The sequence below is a fragment of the Trachypithecus francoisi genome, unplaced genomic scaffold (assembly GCF_009764315.1).
Source record: "Trachypithecus francoisi isolate TF-2019V2 unplaced genomic scaffold, Tfra_2.0 Contig00054, whole genome shotgun sequence".
NCBI classification, from domain to species: domain Eukaryota; kingdom Metazoa; phylum Chordata; class Mammalia; order Primates; family Cercopithecidae; genus Trachypithecus; species Trachypithecus francoisi.
In genome coordinates this window covers 933,821-960,297 of record NW_022680465.1, presented here as the reverse complement: position 1 = coordinate 960,297, position 26,477 = coordinate 933,821, and the positions used below count along the sequence as shown (strand labels likewise).

At 41.4% G+C, this 26,477-nt stretch overlaps 1 protein-coding gene across 1 annotated transcript; it reads left to right on the top strand.

The window, feature by feature from the left end:
* The first annotated feature begins 442 nt into the window (after positions 1-442).
* On the top strand, positions 443-5,025 carry ARMCX2 (armadillo repeat containing X-linked 2). Its single transcript, XM_033215964.1, is given in 8 exon segments — positions 443-559; positions 814-896; positions 1,160-1,232; positions 1,738-1,845; positions 2,167-2,242; positions 2,594-3,520; positions 3,522-4,246; positions 4,249-5,025. Coding segments are annotated over 3 exon segments (1,890 nt in total). The 5' UTR covers positions 443-559; positions 814-896; positions 1,160-1,232; positions 1,738-1,845; positions 2,167-2,242; positions 2,594-2,723; the 3' UTR covers positions 4,617-5,025.
* The last annotated feature ends 21,452 nt before the right edge of the window (positions 5,026-26,477 follow it).

Sequence of the window (26,477 nt, the reverse complement as noted above, 5' to 3'; positions counted from 1 at the left end):
CCCCACTCCCACTCCTTGTCACCTTTCTGACACTCTGCCCCTTAGCTATACTGGAACAGGGAGTCAACTGCAAGGAAAAACCTGGGGACTAGGGGCTGAGGAACTAGAAGTGGAGCGATGGAAGAGTGTCCAGTAGCCCAGGAAAGGATGAAACAATTCCCCAACAAAAAAGTAAAAATTTTCAATAGCCCTCCGAGAAGATGCAGCCCCTCCCAGGTAACCAGAGAAAGGCAAATTCTGAAAGCAGGGACAAGGGGGGCTACTTTGGGCCTCCATGACTACAAAGACAAAAATGAGTGATAGGACCTGATGTGGTGGGGGGAGATGGGACTGGAAGTAAAGGAGGGGGCTCGTACTCTTGGTGGGAGTGGAAATTGGGGACTCAAGCTTACTGGCGATGCAGTCCTCACGTGACCAGGAGCTGACGTGGGCAAAGGTACTTAAAGCCCTGACCGCCGTCCCCCGTCCTCCTCTGGGTACCAACTCTATTGCGCAGCTCGCTGCCGTGCGTTTAACCCAGACGAGGAGGAGGAGGAGAAAATTTCCCAGACTCGGGCAGGTGGGTGCGAGGGTGGGCACAGTCTGGGACCCCTGAATGGGGTAATCTAGGGATGTGGGAGTCGGAGGCCGCGAGTGCCTCGGTCTCCCCCGCTCCTGGCCGGCTTTCCAGACCTGAGGTGCTCAGACGCGGCTCATTTTGTTCGGCGGCGAGGAAAGGGGGAGGGGGAAACGAAAAGACTTTTGATAGAGTTTACGAAGAATCCGCTTACTTCCTGTCCAGCCAGTGTTTTTGGTTTTGTTTATAACATTCAGGCCCGCACCCCGCATCCCGTCCTGTTTTGAGAGGAGGAGGGAAGAGAAATAAACGTTGCAGCGCATAGAAGGCCAGCGGAGAGGTTGGGAAAGGGTAATCAGGAGGCGGGGGTGGGGCATGCAATTTGGTAACAATCTGGGCTGTACACTCCCACCCTGACCTCCCCCACCACCGCCCCCGCACCCTCCCTCACCCAGCCGACCCTCTGTGCTTTGGGAGTGCTGAAAAATGGGTGTACCAGCTGCTGTTGGAGAGATGGCGGGTTTGGCGCTGTCTGGCTTCACGGAGGTGGGGGTGGGGGGACCCTGAGAGAATCTGGTATTAAACCGCCTTGTTAACTCGCAGACTGCTTTCCAGACACCTCCGGCCCACACAGCCGTTCACCACCCGTCTTTTCAGTCCTGGAAAAGGAATTCGGGTATGCAGGCGGGAGAAATGGCGGTTGTTGGGGGGATTTGTGGAAAGTGGGAGGTAAAGCCCATAACAGAAATCGTGGAAAATCTCAACCCTGAATCCGAAAAGGCAGACGTTGAGGCCCCTCTTCTGCAGGCTAATCCTAGGCCTAGGGGCTGGGTAGCGAAAGACTGGTGATCCTGGGAGGGGAACACTGAATTGTTTGGCAGGAGTCCCCCATACCGCGTCCCATCCGGCTTTTGCTGCACCCTCGCCCTCACCCCGCTCCCCTCCCGCTTCGTTGGAGGAGAAGGGGTGTGGCGGTGTGTCCCGGAGAAATGGCGGATGGGGGCGTGGCAAAGCGGAAGGAGGGATTGAGTGCCTGGGGAGCCTGCGCAGGAGGAGGATTGAGAAGGGAGGGTGGGGTGAGAGGAGTTGAAGGAATTAGAGGTAGAATCATTTGACATTCTGGTGTGCAAATACGAAAAGGCAGTTACTGAGACCCTTGTCCCGTGCTGATCCTCCACCAGGCTTTCATTGTCTAACGGCGACAGTCTATATTTCTGTTCTTCAGTCTGTCCTTAGGATGAATCTCTAACTGAACTGAAGTAAGGAGAAACAGCCTTGAATCTTTGGAGGTCAGTGTTGGGATTGGAATTGTCTGGGGCCCCCAGGTGTGGGTGTGGCAGAGATCAGAGCAGAGTATGGACCAGAGGCTCCTCCTGCATCTTCTCTCTTTTAACTTAAAAGACACCCTTACCCCTTTCCCCGGGCCCTTTCTTTTTGTTGCAGAGAAAGGGCGTGCATCTGCCTTAGTTAATATTTGGGGGAGGAAAGGTTGAAGAGGAAAAAGGATCCCTGAGAGGGGGAAAACTTTTGACCCACAGGGTTTCAAATCAGGAAAAGAACCAGAATTCTTCCACCAAAGGCTCAAAACGCCCTTTCTGATCTGTCCTCAGGTCTGTCTTCTTTTGGGCTCTGTGCAACTGCAGCTACAGTGGAAAAAAGCAAACCGCTCTTGATCCCAGGAGGCTGGTATGTGCATGAGCAACATCTAGGGACCTGGGGTTAGGGAGTGGGACATCATAGCAGAATCTGAGGTCTCTACTGTTTTCCAGCTCTCCACCAGCTTTACCAATGTCTGTACTGCCTCTCGTCCCCCCATTTAGATGCTGCAAGTTGTAGGCATTGGCAGAGCAGGCTAAGGTTGAAGACGTAGAAAACGTTAAACTAGGTCTGTGGATCAGCAAACACAGGCCTTGACACCTGTGCCTGGGTGCTAGCCCACCGAGCAAGCGTTGTGTCCCTAAACTCTTCTCTAAGTAAAACCGGTTAGACACGAAGTGAGCAAGAGCCCTAAGCCTCATTTTTATCCTTTACCCCTAGGCCCTGCCTAAGCCTCAGCAGAACTTGTAAGCCTAAACTGAAGAGCCTCACCCGGACGAGCAGGCATCCCTTAACCTTAAGCAAGCCACTTCCAGCAAGCCCTGGATCAGTGAATAACCCCAGCTGCACCATGAGCCGTGTTCGGGATGCTGGTTGTGTAGCGGCGGGGATAGTGATAGGGGCTGGTGCCTGGTACTGTGTCTACAAATACACCAGGGGAAGAGACCAGACCAAGAAGAGAATGGCCAAGCCCAAAAACCGGGCTGTGGCTGGGACTGGAGCCAGGGCTAGAGCTGGGCTAAGAGCCGGATTCACAATCGACCTTGGGTCAGGATTCAGTCCCCCAACCCCAGTCCGTGCTGAAGCAGAGGACAGGGCTCAGGATGAAGCCTCTGCTCTGGACACAGTTGGAGCTGAGGCAGTGGCCCCAGCTGCATCCAGCGCTGAGGCTCAGAGTGGGGCAGGCGGTCAGGCCCAAGAGGCAGATGGAGCCGGGGTTGGGCCTAAGGCCGAATCAATAGTTGGGGCTGCAATGGCTTCTACAATTGCACCACCTCCCGGGGTGACAGAGGCCCTTGGGGCTGCAGAAGCCCCTGCAATGACAGGGGCTCCCAAAGTGGCAGAAGCTCCCAGAGAAGCGGAGACTTCCAGGGCAGCGGTGCCTCCTGGGACAGTGGTGCCTACCGAAGCGACAGCACCCACTGAGGTGACTGAGGCTCCTGGGTTAGCAGCACCTACCAAAGTAGCTGAAGCTCCCGGGGTGGCATCGCCTACTGAGGCAGCTGAGACTCCTGTGCCCGCAACGCCTACTGGGGCTGCAGCACCTACTGGGGCTGCGGAGTCTCCTGGAACTTCTGGTCCCCCTAGAACAGCGGCGGTTCCTGGGACATCAGCCGCCAAGAAAGCAACCCCTGGGGCCCACACTGGCTATACCTAAAGCCACATCAGCAACTGGAGCGGTACCCAAAGGTGGAGCCAGGGTGTAACCAGGTCCCGAATGGGGCAAGGGCAAGGGCAAGAAAAGCAAGGTTGAAGTAGACGAACTGGGAATGGGCTTCCGTCCTGGAGATGGGGCTGCAGCAGCTGCTGCAGCCTCTGCTAATGGCGGACAGGCTTTCCTGGCAGAGGTCCCTGATTCTGAGGAAGGGGAGTCCGGGTGGACTGACACAGAGTCAGATTCAGACTCTGAGCCCGAAACCCAGCGCAGAGGGAGGGGAAGAAGACCCGTTGCCATGCAGAAGCGCCCCTTTCCTTATGAAATTGATGAGATTCTGGGTGTTCGTGATCTCAGGAAGGTCCTTGCCTTGCTTCAGAAATCTGATGATCCTTTCATCCAACAGGTAGCTTTGCTCACTCTGAGCAACAATGCCAATTATTCATGCAATCAAGAGACAATCCGCAAATTGGGAGGCCTCCCAATTATTGCAAACATGATCAACAAAACTGATCCCCACATTAAGGAAAAAGCCTTAATGGCCATGAATAACCTGAGTGAGAATTATGAAAATCAGGGCCGGCTTCAGGTGTACATGAATAAAGTGATGGATGATATCATGGCCTCTAACCTGAACTCAGCAGTTCAAGTAGTTGGACTAAAATTTCTAACAAACATGACTATTACTAATGACTACCAGCACCTGCTTGTCAATTCCATTGCAACTTTTTCCGTTTGCTATCTCAGGGAGGTGGAAAAATCAAGGTTGAGATTTTGAAAATACTTTCGAATTTTGCTGAAAATCCAGATATGTTGAAGAAACTTCTCAGTACCCAAGTGCCAGCATCATTTAGTTCCCTCTATAATTCTTATGTGGAATCAGAAATCCTTATTAATGCCCTTACTCTATTTGAGATTATCTATGACAATCTCAGAGCAGAAGTGTTTAACTATAGAGAATTCAATAAGGGCTCCCTTTTTTACTTATGCACTACATCTGGAGTGTGTGTTAAGAAAATTAGAGCCTTAGCAAATCACCATGACCTCTTAGTGAAAGTGAAAGTTATAAAGCTAGTGAACAAATTCTGATTGGTTATGTACCATCAAAAGACTTGAAAGAAATTTCTTGATTTTGCAGTCTGGAAGTGTTGAAAATTGAAAGTTACTGCTTTTCCACTTGCTCATGTAGTAAAGGGATCCTTTCAGCTGCCAGTGTTGAATAATGTATCATCCAGAGTGATGTTATCTGTGACAGTCACCAGCTTTAAGCTGAACCATTTTATGAATACCAAATAAATAGACCTCTTGTACTGAAAACATATTTGTGACTTCAATCGTGCTGCTTGGATGGAAATATTTTTACTGGTTCTTCTGAATTGACAGTAAACCTGTCCATTATGAATGGCCTACTGTTCTATTATTTGTTTTGACTTGAATTTATCCACCAAAGACTTCATTTGTGTATCATCAATAAAGTTGTATGTTTCAACTGACAAAAGGCGCTCTAATGCTTGAATTTAAAACCCAGCTGGAGATATAAGGTACATAAATACAAAAGGATATAAAAAGATCTATGAAAAATAATAATAAATAAATACAAAAGGATTACTAACAGTACCTGGGCATATGCTCTTTGTCAAATATACACGATCTGTTTAAATGAAGCAGAGGTTGCTGAGAAAGTTTCAAGGAGGAAGGGCGCATTTAAGCCGAGCCCTGAAGGACAACATAAAAGGGCATTCCAGGAGGGGGAAATGCTTTGGAGAAAGGCATGAAAGTGAGAAATCCGTTCCTGTGATAGGAAGGTAGCCAGTTTGCGTGGAATGGAAGCCATGGGAAGAGGAATAATGAGAGATAAATGTGAAAATTCAGAGTGAGGAAGTTTAAGGAAGATCTGAACCCCAAGTCAAAATACTGAAATAATATCCTGTCATATTATGCAAGTCACTGAACAGTTTTGAATAAAGGAAAAATAGTCTGGTGGCAATATGAAAGATGGATTGGAGCTATGTTGGAGACTGGACATTTATTAGAAAGTTAGAATAAGCCAAGCAAGAGATGATGAGGGGTGAAGTGGGGTGGTGACTAAAGGAACTGTTAGTGTATGATGATAATAAGAGACAAACAAACAAGAAGGACGAAGAGCTGCTGCCTGACGCTTGTCTGTGGATCAACAAAGCTAGAGGATTGTGTAACCTCATTCAGGTCCTGAGAGGGAAGAGCCCTCTTTGGGGGGCAACTGAGGAGACAGCACAATGACAAAGTGAGTCACCATTTGGGGTGAGAAAAAAGCAGTGTGGCAGAAAGAATGACTCTTGGCACAGAGCAGTGGTTGGCTTCCTAGGATTAGAGGTTTAGGCCTGCCGTCTTTTAGAAGAAGACCACTGGTGAGGCCTTGATGGGAGTCCCCATCCCCACTCCCAAGTTCACTTATGAGCAGGTATACCTTCCTCCCTCCCCTCCCTGGCCCACTGAAGCAGTTAGAAAGTGGGAGGGTCTCAGAGATTTTTCCAAACCCAGCCTGCTTTCCTGACACCCTTTATGGTTAACAGTATATTGTATACTTAAAAATTGCAGAAAGAGTAGATGTTAAGTGTTCCAACCACAAAAGGTAACTATATGGGGCAAATGCATATGTTAATTAGCTTGGTTTAGCCATTCCACAATGTATACATATATCAAAATACCATGTTTACCCCTAAATATATACAATTCTTATTTGTTTACTAAAAAAATTGTTATATACTTCTGTATTGGCATGAAAAGACATTAACTACATGTAAGGGCCTGTTGCATCAGTTAAAAAGTCCACACAATTAAAACTAGGTGAAAATTCTTTCAGATGTTTATTATATACATCTCTGTGTATTTTTTTTCATAAAATTGGAATCATATTGTATGATAGTGGTTCTCAATGTGTAGTCCATGGGCTACTGCAGGTCCCTGAAACAGTAAGGTCAAAACTATTTTCAAAACAATAGTAACATGTTATTTTCTGGTTTTCACTGAGTTGACATTTGCACTGATGGTGCAAAAGCAATGGCGGGTAGAACTGCTGGTGCCTTAGCATGGATTAAGGCAGTGTCCCCATACTATACTAGTAGTGATTGCATTCTTTAGAACCACACACTCTAATTTTTTTAATCCAAATTTATTTTAAAATGTCTTTAATAATAAAGTCCTTATTTATATAAATTATATATGATAAAATCTCAATGATTGAGTGCATGTCTTTTTAATATTCCGTGTGATGAAATAGGAAGTACGCACAAAGCATTTCTGCCGCATAGCTTAGGACAATGGTTGTCTCTAAGGTAAATACTTGCATAATCATTTTAGTTGTACACTGAATTAGCTGTTTTTTTCATGGAACATTAGTTTTACTTGAAGAATGACTGGCAGACAAACTATGGTTTTTCAGACTTGGGTATTTATTAGAGATTTTCTTGAAAATGAGTGAAGTGAGACTTCAAGAAAAACCACTGACAGGATTTGTCACCAACAATAAAATTGGAGCTTTTAAGCAAAATTAGAAATTTATAAAACTTGCATCCACAAATGCAAGCTTGACAGCTTCTCTTGAAGATTTTTCTGAAGAGATCAGTGGTGACAATAATGGAGGTGATGGCCTTTTTTCTTTTTCTCCTAGGAGAAAATTGATGGAGGACCCTAGGGCTTAATGTTGTTCTTACTCAGTTTTACTGTAATCATTGTAACCCATATGACATCAAATCCATGGCTATTTAATAAATAATACAATTGCTGTGGTAACAACATGACCCTGAGTGAGGTTAGACCCAAGAATTTTTGAACCCTTACTAAGGGGAACCTGAAAATATGTCAGTCCTGGAAAAGGACTTCTGGGGTAAGATAGTATTTGAGTTTGCATTTGGAAGATGGATGCATCAGCATCTCCTGGCTTGATCCTCACTATTCAGGTAGTCTAACCAGCGTCATCTGGTCTGATTAACAGTGGAAACTTCCATAATCTTCAGGTGAAACCTATTCCTGTACAGAGATGTGTGGTCTGGCCTAATAAACAAACTACAAATCACACAATAGGGAAATGCTTTATTTCCTAAGGTCTGGATTTTTGTGCCTTAAATCACATCACATGTGAAAGTACGAGCATAGTTCAGGTGTGGCTAAATCCTAAAAGAGCAGTTCTTTGAAAGATTTAACTTCATAGAATAATAGCAATAGGTACCAGAAATTGAACATCAGCTGTATAGTATTCTATTATTCTTGGAGTTCCTGGAGCTGCATTTGTTTCCACCCTTTATCAGGCCAGGTTATTCAACTTTTCCATTGTAAGATCTATTACAATATATTTCCTTAAATTATCTTTTTGTGCTTAAGCAAAAGGTCTCATACTAAGAGTAAGATGAGAGATGGGGTAGTAAGCAATAGAGTCTCATGAAATCATGGGATATTTGGGTTGAGGTGGGCAAAATGCAAATGAGACTTCCTTCCCAATCTGGGGTGGAAAACAGTCTATAATTAATTGAGAGCTTTCCCTGTTACAAAAGTTCTATGTGACAAGGTAATTGCTCCTATAGAACAATTTCATGGGGAAGAGGAATTGAGTGGGATCAGGTATTGTATCTAGGGACACCGAACAACTTCCAGTGAAAACAATGAGTAGGCTTGAATATGGAATTTAATGTAAAAGATAAAACAACAAGGAATCCTACTGCAAGAATCCTTTCCAGTTAAGGCTGTCATACAGAGATCTCTTGAAGAATGAGTTTAGGAATTGACCTTGTCTATTACTTAACTGTAATATCAGCTGAATTCACCACCTTACCAGGTTTCCTTAGTGAAACTGGAAACACTGGTAACTGGGATAGGTAATCTGGCAAATCCTGAGCCTCTTTGGGATTTTTGAAATAGTTCCCACTATGCCCTGCTTATAAAGAAAATAACAATTTGCCTCATATGCCCCCACTGAAATTCGTATTTTAAAATACGAGTTTGATATTTTAAAATATGAGGTCATAATTCAATATTAAAACCAGAGAATTAGATTTTCAGTGTGCCTGACTAGGGGACATAGTTTAGATCAGTCCAAATTAATTGCAGTTAGAGTTCTCACCTATTGTTAATACATGAATAATATATTGATTAGCTCTAGACTTAAGTTAGACATGAATGGTAAAATTTCAAGAACAACCACTAAAATTATAGAAACAGAGTATAATATCTAGAGCAATAAAAGAAAAAATACACTTTGAGAAAATATTTTTAATCCAAAAGTAGGTGAGAAATGAGAAAAGTGAAGCCTCAAAAAAGGAAGACAAATAGAAAGTACATAGTTCAAATGTATTTGTAATCACAATAAGTGAAAATGGCTAAATTTACTTGTTAAATATATATAACTGGATTTTGAAAACCATCTACATGCTAAATAATAAGGATGCAGAAATTTTGAAAGCAAAAAGATAGGAAAAGTTATATCATGTAAGCATTAACCAAAAGGAGGCTGGCGTAGCCAAGTAAATATGAGACTAAATAGATTTTAAAGCAAAAAATTGTTAAAGAATGGGTGAATGATATAACACACTGTTACATCCATAACATAGAATACCATTTGGAAATAAAAATGAATGAACTATTGATACATACAACAACCTAGATTAATCTCAGGGGCATTATACTGAGTGAGAAAACAAATCTCAAAAAGTCATGTACTATGTGATTCCATTTTTATAACATTCTTCTTTTAGCTTTGCTTTGTTATTGATACATAATAATTGTAGTATTGGTGGGGTACATGTGATGCTTTGATATGTGCCAACAAGGTGTAATGATCAAGGATATTCAGGATATTCAGGATATCCACCACCTTAACCATTTGTCATTTCTTTGTGTTGGGACCATTTCAAATCTTCTAGCTATTTTGAATTATTGTTAACTATAGTCACCCTACTGTGCTATTGAACTCTAGAACTTATTTCTTCTATCTAACTGTATGTTTGTACTCATTAACCAACCTCTCTTCATCCCCCGCTACCCGCCTCACCCAGCTCCCAGACTCAGGTAACTGTCATTCTACTCTCTACCTCCATTAGGTGAACTTTTTTTTGGCTCCCTCATGTGAGTGAGAACATGCAATTGTCTTTTTGTGCCTGGCTTATTTCACTTAACATAATGACCTCCAGTTCTATCCATGTTGCTGCAAATGACAGGATTTCATTCTTTTTATGGCTGAATAGTATTCCATTGTGTATATATAACATATTTTCTTTATCCATTCATCCATTGATGGACACTTAGGTTGCTTTCACATCTTGGTTATTGTGCATAGTGCTGCAATAAACATGGGGGTGCAAGTATCCCATTGATATACTGATTTTCTTTTCCTTGGATGAATAGCCAGTGGTGGGACTGCTAGATTGGATGATAGTTCTAACTTTGTTGTTGTTGAGAAACCCCTATACTCTTTTCTGTAATGGCTGTACAAATTTATATTCCCACCAACAGTATATTAGTGTCCTCTTTTCTCCACGTCCTTGCCAGCATGTTATTTTTTTGTCTTTTTGATAGTAGCCACTCTAAATGGGGTGAGTTGATATCTCGTTCTGGTTTTGATTTGCATTTATTTGATAATTACTGATGTAGAGCATTTTTTCATATACCTGTTGGCCATTTGTATGGCTTCTTTAGGGAAATGTCTGTTGAGATCCTTTGCCCACTTTAATGGAATTATTTGGGGTTTTGCTCTGAGTTGAGTTCCTTGTATAACAGTCTTAAAATGAAAAAATTATAGAAATAGAAAACAGATTCATGGTTGCCAGGTGTTGGGCGTGGTAGGGTGGGTAGTGTGTATCACTGGAAAGGGGCAGCACAAAGGATATCTCTGTGGGGATAGAATAGTTCTGCATCTTGATTGCAGTGGTGTGATACAATGGTATAGAACTATATGATGCATTTTCTACCAGTAACAAGTTCCTAATTTTAATATTGTACTACAGTCATATAAGATGTAGCCACTGGGGGAAACTGTTAGGAAAGGTACAGAAGACCTGTTGGTATTATCCTTGCAGTTACAGGTAAATATATAATTATTTCACAATAAAAGTTTTTAAATGATGATAAAAAGTTAAATTTGCCAAAAATTATAAATTTGTGAGTATATATGAAATAACCTGAAACTATATAAAGAAGCTGGGCACAGTGGCTCAGCCTGTAATCCCAGCACTTTGGGAGGCTGAGGCAGGTGGAGCACTTCAGGTCAGGAATTCAATAACAGGCTGGCCAACATGATGAAACCCCATCTCTACTAAAAACACAAAAAATTAACCGGGTGTGGTGATGCGTGCCTGTAATCTCAACTAATCAAGAGGCTGAGGCAAAAGACTCGCTTGAACCAGTGAGGCGGAGGTTGCAGTCAGCCGAGATTGCACCACTGCACTCCAGCCTGGGTGACAGAGCGAGATTCCATCTCAAAACATATATATGTCTATATAAAGAAAAATGTTATGGAACTATAAAAGGAACAAATCAACCATCACACGGAAGAATACAACATACTTCTCTAAAGTATTTAAAGAATAAGGAGAACAAAAAGTATTCTATTATTATATCTTGATAGTAAAGATATAGAATATTGAGCAATGTGGTCAACAATCTGATTTAATGGACATACACAAAATCCTGCACCAAATAATAGCAGAATATACTTTCTTCTCAAGCATACAGGGACTGCTTATAATAATGATCATGAATTTGGCCATAAAACAGATCTCAACAAATTTCCAAGAATCAGTGTCATAATAATCACTTTATTTGACCAAAATGCAATTAGGATAGAAATAAATAACAAGGTAATATGTTTTTAAAACCATGTATTTGAAACTTTTATTTTATTTATTTATTTATTATTTTGAGACGGGTTCTCACTCTGTCGCTCGGGCTGGAGTGCAGTGGCGCGATCATGGCTCACTGCAACCTCCACCTCCCGGGCTCAATGGATCACACCACCTCAGCCTCCCAAGTAGCTGGGACTACAGGTGCATGCCACGTTGCACGGCTAATTTTTATATTTTTGGTAGAGACGGGTTTCTCTATGTTGCCCAGGCTGGTCTCCAACTCCTAACCTCATGTGATTCTCCTGCCTCTCTGTATTATCCTTGCAATTACAGGTAAATATATAATTATTTCACAACAAAAGTTTTTAAATGATGTTAGAAAGTTAAATTCGCCAAAAAATTATCAGTTTGTGAGTATTTGATAAAATAACCTCAAAACATATAAAGAGGCTGGGCACAGTGGCTCAGCCTGTAATCCCAGCATTTTGGGAGGCTGAGGTGGGTGGCCTCCCATAGTGCTGGAATTACGGGTGTGAGCCACCACCTACGGTCGTGTTTGGAAATTTAAAAAAAAAAAAAAAAAAAAAAAAAACTGTTTTGTAGTTTATGGGTTAAAAAAGGAAGCATAATAGAAATTTTAAAACACTGAAAACTGAATAATAACAAAAACACTAAATACCAACATTTGTAGGATTCAGTAAAAACAGTATTGCTTTTTTTTCTTTATTTCTTCTAAAAGGAAAAAAAATGGGATACATTTGCAGAATGTGCAGGCTTGTTACATAGGTAGGTATACGTGTGCCATCGTGGTTTGCTGCACCTATTGACCCGTTCTCTAAGATCCCTCCTCTCACCTCCCACCCTCCAACAGGCCCTGGTGTATGTTGTTTCCCTGTGTTCCTGTGTTCTCAATGAAAATATTATTTCAAAGGAAATTTATGGTCTTAAGTTTTTATGTTATATGAAATGTGTACAACAGGCAAATCTATAAAGACAGAAAGTAAAGTAATACTTGAAAGGACAGGCAGAGGCAAGATGAAGAGTGACAACTCATAGGTGCAGGATCTCTGTTTGGAGTCATGAAAATATTCCACAATTCATTGTGGTGATGGTTGCACAACTCTGGAAGCATACAACAAAAGGTTGAATTTTACACTTTAAATAGGTGAATTGTTTAGAATGTGAATTATATCTCATAAAGCTGTTTTAAAAATCTTATGTTAGACTGGGGGGAAAAAAAGGTAAGCATTAAGGAGCTAAGCATCCAAATCAAAAGTTGGAAATAGACTGACAGAATAAACGTAAAGATAATAAAATGAAAAAGACAAGAGCAGAAATAGACAAAATAGAAAAAAATACGTTTGATAGAATTTTAAAAAATGAAAAATTGGTCCTGAAAAGATATAATTTAAAAAGCAAACCTTTGGTAAGACTAATCAAGAAAAAAGGTGAAAATAAACAATATTAGCATTGAACAAGAGGACATAATAATGAATATGCAGTGATTTTAAGAGATAAGAGAATACCATAATTAACTTTATGACAATGAATTTGAAAATGTGGATGAAATTGATACATTATTGGAAAAATAAAACTTGCCAAAATTGGCTCAGAAAGAAACAGAGAATTCAAAGGGTCCTATAACCACGGAAAAAAATTAAATCAGCAGTTTAAAAGTTCCCTGCCCCTCTCCTTAAAAAATAGACCCAGATGTAACAGATAAAGTCCAATCTTATACAAACTGTTCTATAGCCTAGAAATAAGTAATATTCTTCAATGCGTTTTATGAGTCAAATATCTTTTATATTAAAACCAACACGATCAGTATAAAAAAATGAAATTTCAAACAAGTCTCAAAATATAGATGTGAAAATCTTAAACAAAATACCGGCAAGTAGAATCCAGCAATGTATTTTAAAAAGTCATGATCAGAATGGTAAGGCAGAGCTGGCTTAACATTTTAAAAAATCTATCAAAGCTTAATTGATACATTCTAACACTATATGGAAATATAAAGACCCAACAAGAGCTACATCAATTTGGAAACAAAGGATACTTACTCGACTGGAAACTTACTCTACTAGATAGTAAGATACACTATATGTGTCAGTCAGGGTAACAATATGCTATACTGAAGTAACAAATGAACCTCAAAACCTCAGTGAAGTAAACAAAGGTTTATTTCCTATTTACGCAAAATTTATGATTAGGCAGCTCTCCAATCTTCCACGCAGTTTCTCAGGAACCTAAGACTTCTTCCATCTTGTGGTTCCTCCATCTAAACACACAGCCTTTTACACCAGTTTTAAATAACTTTAACCCAGAAATAATAAACATTACTTTGCTTGTAGTGTGTAGTCCAGATAGCCATATGACCTCAATCTAACTGCAAGGCAAGTTAGGAAAGTAAGTACAAAAATCATTTGGTGAGTACCAGCTATCCCTGCCATGTCATAGTAACAAAAGTAATATGGAAGAGATAAATAGATAAATGGAAACGCTTAGAGACAGACTTCAGTAGATACAGAAAAAAACTGGCAGCACAAATCAATGGAGAAAGAATGGACGGTTTAATATATGGAATTGGAAAGACTAGCTATTTGAAGAAAAATAAAGCTGGAACCCCCCTTAGCACCAAGTATAAATCCAGACTACAGAGAACAAAATAAATATGAAAGCTAAAATTGTGAAGTTAATAGATGATAATATAGAAGAATATCTTTGTGGCCTAGAATTAGATAACAATTTCTTAAACAAAACCTCAGAAGTAGATGCCATAAGACACAAAAGATTAATAGATTTGATTACATAAAAAATAAGAATTTCTATTCAATGAGAGACACCATAAACAAAGTTAATAGATGACAGAGAAAACTTATTTACAATACCTTTAACAAAGGATTAATAGCTAGCATATACAAAGTACTCCTGCAAATCCAAAAGAAAAGGACAGGAATACACTGCCCTATAGTGACAGAAGAGGACGGACAGGTGAGATGGCTCCTGCCTGTAAAGCCAGTGCTTTGGGAGGCCAAGGCAGGAGGATAGCTTGAGGCCAGGAGTTGAAGACCAGCTTAGGCAACATGGCAAGATCCTGTCTCTACAAATAAAAAAAAAAAACTATTTTAAAAAATTGGCTGAGTGTGATGGTGCATGCCTCTGCTTCCAGCTACTTGGAGCAGCTAGGCAGAAGGATCACTTGAGCCCAGGAGGTCAAGACTGCAGTGAGCCATGTTCGTGTCACTGCACTCCAGCCTGGGTGACAGAGTGAGACCCAATCTCAAAAAATAAAATAAAGTAAAATAAGAAAAATAAACTGACAAAACATGACAAATATACCACAAGGAAATGAAAACCAAAATGCTCAGAAATAAATGAAGAGATGTTCAAACTCATTATTAACCAGTTAATTGCTAATTAAAATTCAATTATAAATCCGTTTATATCTATTTGGCTGGCAAAAATTTTAAAGCTGGGGCATGCCAGTTGTTACTGAGGGTACAGAGATAGAGGAATTCTAACGCACATAGCTGATTAGAGTTTAGACTGGAGCTGCTATTCCAAAGAGCAATCTGACATACATAAATGAATTATACATATGCCCTATGGCTCAACAATTCCATTCATTTTATATACATTCCAGAACACTTTTCATATAGGTCCATAAGGGGACATGCATGAGGACGTTCATCACAATATATGAGATAACAGTAAGTTGGAAGCAGTATAGATTTTATTTCCAGGAAAATGAGGAAGTAAATTGGAGTGGATGAATACCGTGGTACATTATACAACAGCGTGAGACTACAGACGATGTACACAGAGTGACATAGATGGATCTTTAAAAAAATATTACTGAGTGGGGAAAAAAGTCAGAATGAGATCCACAGCACCATACTACTATCTAAATCCATGCATACAAAGTAAAGTAAGTTTTAAAATAAACAAACATACACATCAAATAAATTAGAAGGTTGCCTTTGGGGAGGAGATGGAAGTAAAGAATAGAGAAGAAAGGAAACAAATAAAATAGTAAATGAATTAATAAAGAAAAGAAAATGGGTTTGATTAGATCAATGCAGATGGTATGCTACGAAGGGAAGAATATGGTTAGTATAATCCTCATCACCTAAGGTCCAAAAAAAAAGGAAAGAAAATAATCCATTAATGTTGAAGTAGTATAAAAGTCTAAACTGCTGTAATGAAAAACTCAAAAATTGTATGACTTAAAAAATATATTTTCATTACCAAAAGAGTCTGAGGTTAATGTTCCAGGTCAGCAGAGAGGCTCTGCTACACATGGCCATTCAGGGTCCCAGGCTCGTTCCATCTTGTAGCTCCACCCTTCTCTAGGTACTCAAAGTTATCTGCGCTCAGCAGGTAGCTAGGAAAAGAGAGAGCACACGTCAAGCATGAGGACGTTTTATGAGGGAAAGTCTGGAACACATCACTGCTGCCACAATCCACTGGCCAGAACTCAGTCTCATGGTTGCACACAATCATAAAGGACACTGACCACTATAGCTAGACCACTATTAACCAGTCTAGCTGGATTCCAAGGAGTGGGCAGAAAGCATGGATATTGGAGAGCATAACAGCCTCTACCACAGTTTGCAAGAACTTTGTTGAGGGAATTATAAAATGTTTTTAAAAGATATTAATCATCCACAATGCTGGTCTCAGTGACTGCTTTTCCTGGGCAATGGTTTACAAATGTTTTCAACCTCACTGGTACATTTCTCAGGGTTAGTTTGATGCCCAAATTTTTCTCCACCCTCAATGTCCATGATCAGTAATGTATTCCGTTTCCCCTGCAACTGTGTCTATCCCCCAAAACGTGAGGGCGGAGAGGCAGGCAGCGATTGGAATTAGAAAATGGACAGGATGTCGGTAACAGAGGCAGGGAATGAACATGAGATTTGTACTTCCTCATATTTTCACTTTCTCATGTACTATTACCGCCTTAAAAAAATAAGCATCAGTGGCGAGGCGCAGTGGTTCACGCCTGTAATCTTAGCACTTTGTGAGGCCAAGGCGGGCAGATCACCTGAAGTCAGGAGTTCAAAACCAGCCTGGCCAGCATGGTGAAACCCCATCTCTACTAAAAATATAAAAATTAGCTGGGCGTGGTGGCACATGCCTGTAGTCCCAGCTACTCAGGAGGTTGAGGCAGGAGAATTGCTTGAATCCCGGAGATGGAGGTTGCAGTGAGCCTAGATCATGCCAATTTACTCCAGCCTGGGTGACAGAGCGAGAGACTCCATCTCAAAAAAAAAAGCATCAGCACGCAATCATTTTTACAATCAGAAAAAAAATGAAGTTACTGTCACTGAAAAATTAATGAGGAATTAATCTGGGAAAATCTATCATAAAAATATTTCTGGCCAGGCACAGTAGCTCACACCTGTAATCCCAGCACTTTGGAAGGCCAAGGCAGGTGGATCATTTGACGCCAGGAGTTCAAGACCAGCCTGTCCCACATGGTGAAACCCTGTCTCTACTAAATATACAAAAGTCATCCGGGGATGGCAGTGCATACCTGTAATCCCAGCTATTCATGAGGCTGAGGCAGGAGAATCACTTGAACCTAGGAGGTGGAGTTTGCAGTGAGCCAAAATCGCACCACTGCATTCCAGCCTGGGTAAGAGTGAGGGAGACTAAGTCTAAAAAAAAAAAAAAAAGTTCAACTTAAGAGGGAGGAAGTGCCTTAGCACAATTAAGTTTTATGAATGTATTGCTTTTCTGCACAAGAAGAGTTTATAAACATGCTAAGGTATTTGATAAGGTAATTGGTAAGGTTTTTGATAAGGTATTTAGAAGGATTAGACTGAATCCTTCTAAACAATGAGATTTAACTCTGGACAAAGGGAAGAGCTGTGAGATTGATGCTGCAAGGTATGAGGAATGCAGAGATGGTCCTATCCTTTCTGCCCAGTCAAGATCGGGGGAAGGTGCTGCCCCCATCCCCTCTCATATTTCAGAACCTCTCATCTCCTGCATATGGGCACCTGACTCTTGCTCACTTCAAAAATATGCCTGGACAGATGACCAAGGTGGTGACCTGAGTAAATGCTCTTGGATCCTTCCCTCCTCCCTCTCCTAAATTTCCACTGGGGTAACCCAGCCCCAGCAGAGAAGGGAGCACTGTTCCTGCCACTGGAAACCAGAATGCATGCCTTGTAGACCCTTGCAGCTGAGGGTGTCCATGAGGCCTGGAGAAGTGATTGCTGGGGGAGTGTCCCTAACTGTCTCCCTGCTCTCTGCCCTTATTCACAGTGTCTGAGTGGAAGCCTCCCTGGACGCTATCTGCTGCCTCCCACCTATCATGAGCAGTGCAGTCTGGTGGGCCTTTCATGCCCCAAATCTGCATCTCCAGGGAATCTAGGGAACCTAGCCTTACTGCAAGGTTGCTGCCTTCCAGTCACTTTCCTCCTTAGTGGCCCCTCAGCCAGGCTAAGGACAGTGTCCAAGAAACTCTCACCTACTGACCATACTGATTAACTTAGACCATGTGTTCCCAACTGGACAAGTCTATAAATTCCTGGAAATTGTATACAAGGCTATGTATTGGGAGTGAGGGGAGGGTGCATATAAGTTTTCCAGGTGAGAGGCTATAAGCTATAATTATTAACACGTTTTTAATGGGAAGTATAACCCTAAATAGATTAAAAACCACTGGCCCAGAAATTCTATGTTTATATTTGTTCTAAATAGGATGATTGTTTTTAATAGTAAAACTAATATAGTCATTGTAAAAATGTCAAACAATGCAGAATGTATTGTATTCATTCATTCACTTAATAAGTCTCTATTGAGCGCCTATGCAAGGCATTGAGAATACAATGGTAGGAAAAACAGACTAGGTCTTTGTATTCATGAAGCTCACAGATTAGTGGGGTATATACATTAATCAAATAATCACATGAGTGTACGGATAATTATAATTCCACATAAATACAAAGAAGGAATGGAACACAAATATGTATATGAGTATATAGCAGCAGATCAAGACATAGTCTGAGGGGCTAAAAAGGGAACAAAGAAAGCTTTCCTAAGGAAGTAAAATTTGGGAGGAAATAAGGAAAAGTGTAAGTACTAGGCAAAGAGGATAATATAAATGTCTTGTAATCATACGTCCTGCAGAATGCCATTGCTAACACATATGTATAATTGGAATAAATCACAGTCCACAAACCCAAGTGTATAAAACATCCAGCTTTTATTTTCCATAGCAATACTCATAATTTATATTTTGTCTTCTCATCCCATTGTGGTGCTGAAATTGAATCAGTTTAGGATCTGCTGTGTTTTCTGTTGTGTGTCTAAGATCAAAGATGCTTACAAAGCACCTTAGAATTGTTGGAAGAGGTCCACATGATTCTAGTATTATTGCTCTACATAACTCGCCATTCTCATTCCTTCCTCATGACCTTTTCAGATATTGTAGCTCTCTAGTTTGCTTGTGTCAACCTTGAATGATCAAGACTTTCTGTGCTGCTTCCCTGCCTTTGCTATGCTGAGATACAGAAAACTTCATTAGACTCTATACTATATGTCTAGAAGCAATATAAAGCAGCCATGCTTCAGGTATCTCTTAATAGGTATGACATGTCACCTACACAATTTAATCCAACAAAACTGTTCAACGAATTTCCAGTCAACAGCAGATTGAACTGACTTGGAAAGCTTTCCCCCTTCCCACTTGAAACTCACAGATATGATAGAATACTCACCTTCTCTAAAAACAGTAATGTAGTCAAGTTCATGGTCATGAAATGGAAATCTCTAAGAAACAAAGAAGGAGCTAGGAACAATGAGCTGGAGATGAAGACAGACGGCTATTGGCTTTAAGATCTAGAGACCAGGATTTAATCCCACATAGGGATAGAAAACAATGCCTCTATGCAGTGGAAGATGGGAAGCTGGTACTGAGCTCCAATCTAAATCTAGACGCCACAGAAACACAACCAGCACATGAAATAATAACTAGAAAACTTTATCCCACAGCAAAGATACATGAGAAGAAAGCTCATCTTTTATGTGAAGTCATGGGTGGATACGGAGCCCCCTGGGAGCAATCAGAATCCAGGCCAGCTCCATTCATAGGCTGAATTCATAATCTGTACACGTGAGAGAACTCAAAGGACATACACTAATATAAAAATTAATCTGGAACTGGTGAAACTTTTATAGCCCTAGCAGAGACAAAGGCAAGGAGAAAATATAGATCTCAATAAATCACCCAGAATGCAGCACACAAAGATAAAACAGTACAAAATATGAATGAGAAGCTAGAAGACATGGCAGAAAAAGAGAAAGTTTCAAAATATACCTAGAATGAAGTCCATAAAGAGAGTCTTGAGAGAATGAGGAAGGGACAATATTTGAAGAGATAGTGGCATGAATTTTTCAACAACTGATGCAAGACATGAATCCTTGAGCAGCATAAATAGAAGTAAAGCCATAGCTTGATACATCTTAGGGAAGAGCACCAACTATACCTAACACTATATTTTCATGTGTTTAGGCTTTGGGAAACCAAAAAGCCCTTCCATAAACCTTTCCTGAAGCAAGGAATGGGAAAATGGAAACATAAGAAATATTCTGGGAAACAAAAGAACATAAGTTTATATATAAAACACACTATTCTGTCATATATGCACATGTGTAAATATTTACAATCTCTAGTGAAATGGTAAATCTTTTTTTAAGAAAAAGTAAGAAACTGGCCGGGCACGGTGGCTCAAGCCGGTAATCCCAGCACTTTGGGAGGCCGAGACGGGCGGATCATGAGGTCAGGAGATCAAAATCATCCTGGCTAACCCGGTGAAACCCCGTCTCTACTAAAAAATACAAAAAACTAGCCGGGCGAGGTGGCGGGCACCTGTAGTCCCAGCTACTCGGGAGGCTGAGGCAGGAGAATGGCGTGAACCCAGCAGGCGGAGCTTGCAGTGAGCCAAGATCGCACCACTGCACTCCAGCCTGGGTGACAGAGCCAGACTCCGTCTCAGAAAAAAAAAAAAAAAAGTAAGAAACTGTCTTCAAAGAAAGGAGGATATAGCACTCTTTCCAGGATTCCAGTCAGAGGGTATGTGATAATGTTTAACAGTTTTCTGTATCTGTCATCCCATCCTTCGTAAATCATTGAACATTTTCTTCCTTCTGACTATTCAGAGGATTCTCTTGGGGACATATACAAAATGATCCCATTGAGAAATGATCCCATTGAGAAATCGTATCAGCTGTTAGTCAAGCCACAGTCTCTACCCAGCTTAACTGTCCTGCTTTCTCCTGACACTAAATTCTGAGCATAGTTATTTTAAAGCTACAACTAAGGTAATCAATATACAATAATGGTAGCTGGAGCAATGTGCTAATGTGAAGTATCAGTGACTGCCGCGCGTGGTGGCTCACACCTGTAAACCCAGCACTTTGGGAGGCTGAGGTGGATGGATCACCTGAGGTCTGGAGTTTGAGACCAGACTGGCCAACATGGTGAAACCCCATCTCTACTAAAAATACAAAAATTAGCTGGGTGTAGTGGTGGGCCCCTGTAATCCCAGCTACTTGGAAAGCGGAGGTAGGAGAATCGGTTGAACCTAGGAAGCAGAGGTTGCAATGAACTGAGATCAGGCCATTGCACTCCAGCCTGGGCAACAAGAGAGAAATTTCATCTCAAAAAAATAGAAAGAAAGAAAAGAAAAAAGAAACATCAGAGACCTGTAAGGGATGGGGAAGACAAATTGAGAGAGTAAGTATATTATGGATTACAGTCTAAAGATATGTTCTTAAAATCTTTAATCCATCACTTAGGTAGGCCTCTCTAGGTATGTCTAAGAAACAGTATATGGAATTAGGGAGCAAGATGGCCGAATAGGAACAGCTCCAGTCTCCAATTCCCAGCGCGAGCGACACAGAAGACCGGTGATTTCTGCATTTTCAACTGAGGTACTGGGGTCATCTCACTAGGAAGTGCCGGACAACCGGTGCTGGTCAGCTGCTGCAGCCTGACCAGCGAGAGCTGAAGCAGGGCGAGGCATCGCCTCACCTGGAAGCGCAAGGGGGAAGGGAATCCCTTTTGCTAGCCAGGGGAACTGAGACACACAACACCTGGAAAATCGGGTAACTCCCACCCCAATACTGCGCTTTAAGCAAACATGCATACCAGGAGAATATATCCCACACCTGGCCAGGAGGGTCTCACGCCCACGGAGCCTCCCTCATTGCTAACACAGCAGTCAGCGGCGATCTATCCGCAAGGCAGCAGCGAGGCTGGGGGAGGGGCGCCTGCCATTGCTACGGCTTAAGTAGGTAAACAAAGCCACTGGGAAGCTCGAACTGGGTGGAGCTCACAGCAGCTCAAGGAAGCCTGCCTGTCTCTGTAGACTCCACCTCTGGGGACAGCGCACAGCTGAAGACCAACAGGGGAAGCAGCCGGGGCCTGTGCAGACGTGAACGACTCTGTCTGACAGCTTTGGGGAGAGCTGTGGATCTCCCAACGCGGAGGATGAGATCTGAGAAGGGACAGACTGCCTGCTCAGGTGGGTCCCTGACCCCTGAGTAGCCTAGCTGGGAGACATCCCCCACTAGGGGCAGTCTGACACCCCACACCTCACACGGTGGAGTACACCCCTGAGAGGAAGCTTCCAAAGGAAGAATCAGACAGGTACACTTGCTGTTCAGCAATATTCTATCTTCTGCAACCTCTGCTGCTGATAGCCAGGCAAACAGGGTGGAGTGGACCTCAAGCAATCTCCAACAGACCTATAGCTGAGGGTCCTGACTGTCAGAAGGAAAACTGTCAAACAGGAAGGACACCTATACCAAAACCCCATCAGTATGTCACCATCATCAAAGACCAGAACAGATAAAACCACAAAGATGGGGAAAAAGCAGGGCAGAAAAGCTGGAAATTCAAAAATAAGAGCACATCTCCCCCTGCAAAGGAGCGCAGCCCATCGCCAGCAACGGATCAAAGCTGGTCAGAGAATGACTTTGATGAGATGAGAGAAGAAGGCTTCAGTCCATCAAACTTCTCAGAGCTAAAGGAGGAATTACATACCCAGCGCAAAGAAACTAAAAATCTTGAAAAAAGAGTGGAAGAATTGACAGCTAGACTAATTAATGCATAAAGAAGGTCATAAACGAAGTGACAGAGATGAAAACCATGACACGAGAAATACGTGACAAATGCACAAGCTTCAGTAACCGACTCGATCAACGGAAGAAAGAGTATCAGCGATTGAGGATCAAATGAATGAAATGAAGCGAGAAGAGAAACCAAAAGAAAAAGAGAAAAAAGAAATGAACAAAGCCTGCAAGAAGTATGGGATTATGTAAAAAGACCAAATCTACGTCTGATTGGGGTGCCTGAAAGTGAGGGGGAAAATGGAACCAAGTTGGAAAACACTCTTCAGGATATCATCCAGGAGAACTTCCCCAACTAGGAGGGCAGGCCAACATTCAAATTCAGGAAATACAGAGAACGCCACAAAGATCCTCCTCCAGAAGAGCAACTCCAAGACACATAATTGCCAGATTCACCAAGTTGAAATGAAGAAAAAATCTTAAGGGCAGCCAGAGAGAAAGGTCGGGTTACCCACAAAGGGAAGCCCATCAGACTAACAGCAGATCTCTCGGCAGAAACTCTACAAGCCAGAAGAGAGTGGGGGCCAATATTCAAGTTCTTAAAGAAAGAATTTTAAACCCGAATTTCATATCCAGCCAAACTAAGTTTCATAAGTGAAGGAGAAATAAAATCCTTTACAGATAAGCAAATGCTTAGAGATTTTGTCACCACCAGGCCTGCCTTACAAGAGACCCTGAAGGAAGCCCTAAACATGGAAAGGAACAACCGGTACCAGCCATTACAAAAACATGCCAAAATGTAAAGACCATCGAGGCTAGGAAGAAACTGCATCAACTAACGAGCAAAATAACCAGTTAATATCATAATGGCAGGATCAAGTTCACACATAACAATATTAACCTAAATGTAATGGACTAAATGCTCTAATTAAAAGACACAGACTGGCAAACTGGATAAAGAGTCAAGACCCATCAGTCTGCTGTATTCAGGAGACCCATCTCACATGCAGAGACATACATAGGCTCAAAATAAAGGGATGGAGGAAGATCTACCAAGCAAATGGAGAACAAAAAAAGCAGGGGTTGCAATCCTAGTCTCTGATAAAACAGACTTTAAACCATCAAAGATCAAAAGAGACAAAGAAGGCCATTACATAATGGTAAAGGGATCAATTCAACAGGAAGAGCTAACTATCCTAAATATATATGCACCCAATACAGGAGCACCCAGATTCATAAAGCAAGTCCTTAGAGACTACAAAGAGACTTAGACTCCCATACAATAATAATGGGAGACTTCAACACTCCACTGTCAACATTAGACAGATCAACGAGACAGAAAGTTAACAAGGATATCCAGGAATTGAACTCATCTCTGCACCAAGTGGACCTAATAGACATCTATAGAACTCTCCATCCCAAGTCAACAGAATATACATTCTTCTCAGCACCACATCGCACTTATTCCAAAATTGACCACATAATTGGAAGTAAAGCACTCCTCAGCAAATGTACAAGAACAGAAATTATAACAAACTGTCTCTCAGACCACAGTGCAATCAAACTAGAACTCAGGACTAAGAAACTCAATCAAAACCGCTCAACTACATGGAAACTGAACAACCTGCTCCTGAATGACTACTGGTGGGTACATAACGAAATGAAAGCAGAAATAAAGATGTTCTTTGGAACCAATGAGAACAAAGATACAACATACCAGAATCTCTGGGACACATTTAAAGCAGTGTGTAGAGGAAACTTATAGCACTAAATGCCCACAAGAGAAAGCAGGAAAGATCTAAAATTGACACTCTGACATCACAATTAAAAGAACTAGAGAGGCAAGAGCAAACACATTCAAAAGCTAGCAGAAGGCAAGAAATAACTAAGATCAGAGCAGAACTGAAGGAGATAGAGACAAAAAAACCCTCCAAAAAATCAATGAATCCAGGAGTTGGTTTTTTGAAAAGATCAACAAAATTGACAGACCACTAGAAAGACTAAAAGAAGAAAAGAGAGAGGAATCAAATAGCCAATAAAAAATGATAAAGGGGATATCACCACCGACCCCACAGAAATACAAACAACATCAGAGAATACTATAAACGCCTCTACACAAATCAACTAAAAATCTAGAAGAAATGGATAATTTCCTGGACACTTACACTCTCCCAAGACTAAACCAGGAAGAAATTGAATCCCTGAATAGACCAATAACAGGCTCTGAAATTGAGGCAACAATTAATAGCCTACCAACCAAAAAAGTCCAGGACCAGATGGATTCACAGCTGAATTCTACCAGAGGTACAAGGAGGAGCTGGTACCATTCCTTCTGAAACTATTCCAATCAATAGAAAAAGAGGGAATCCTCCCTAACTCATTTTATGAGGCCAACATCATCCTGATACCAACGCCTGGCAGAGACACAACAAAAAAAGAGATTTTAGACCAAATCCCTGATGAACATCGATGCAAAAATTCTCAATAAAATACTGGCAAACCGGATTCAGCAGCACATCAAAAAGCTTATCCACCATGATCAAGTGGGCTTCATCCCTGGGATGCAAGGCTGGTTCAACATTCGCAAATCAATAAACGTAATCCAGCATATAAACAGAACCAAAGACAAGAACCACATGATTATCTCAATAGATGCAGAAAAGGCTTTTGACAAAATTCAACAGCCCTTCATGCTAAAAACGCTCAATAAATTCGGTATTGATGGAACGTATCTCAAAATAATAAGAGCTATTTATGACAAACCACAGCTAATATCATACTGAATGGGCAAAAACTGAAAAATTCCCTTTGAAAACTGGCACAAGACAGGGATGCCCTCTCTCACCACTCCTATTCAACATAGTGTTGGAAGTTCTGGCTAGGGCAATCAGGCAAGAGAAAGAAATCAAGGGTATCCAGTTAGGAAAAGAAGAAGTCAAATTGTCCCTGTTTGCAGATGACATGATTGTATATTTAGAAAACCCCATCGTCTCAGCCCAAAATCTCCTTAAGCTGATAAGCAACTTCAGCAAAGTCTCAGGATACAAAATTAATGTGCAAAAATCACAAGCATTCTTATACACCAGTAACAGACAAGCAGAGAGCCAAATCAGGAATGAACTTCCATTCACAATTGCTTCAAAGAGAATAAAATACCTAGGAATCAACTTACAAGGGATGTCAAGGACCTCTTGAAGGAGAACTAGAAACCACTGCTCAGTGAAATCAAAGAGGACACAAACAAATGGAAGAACATACCATGCTCATGGATAGGAAGAATCAATATCATGAAAATGGCCATACTGCCCAAGGTTATTTATAGATTCAATGCCATCCCCATCAAGCTACCAATGAGTTTCTTCACAGAATTGGAAAAAACGGCTTTAAAGTTCATATGGAACCAAAAAAGAGCCCGCATTGCCAAGACAATCCTAAGTCAAAAGGACAAAGCTGGAGGCGTCACGCTACCTGACTTCAAACTATACTACAAGGCTACAGTAACCAAAACAGCATGGTACTGGTACCAAAACAGAGATATACACCAATGGAACAGAACAGAGTCCGCAGAAATAATACCACACATCTACAGCCATCTGATCTTTGACAAACTGAGAGAAACAAGAAATGGGGAAAGGATTCCCTATTCATGAATGGTGCTGGGAAAATTGGCTAGCCAGAAGTAGAAAGCTGAAACTGGATCCTTTCCTTACCCCTTATACGAAGATTAATTCAAGATGGATTAGAGACTTAAATGTTAGACCTAATACCATAAAAACCCTAGAAGAAAATCTAGGTCGTACCATTCAGGACATAGGCATGGGCAAGGACTTCATGTCTAAAACACCAAAAGCAACGGCAGCAAAAGCCAAAATTGACAATGGGATCTAATTAAACTAAAGAGCTTTTGCACAGTAAAAGAAACTACCATCAGAGTGAACAGGCAACCTACAGAATGGGAGAAAATTTTTGCAATCTACTCATCTGACAAAGGGCTAATATCCAGAATCTACAAAGAACTCAAACAATATACAAGAAAAAACAAACAACCCCA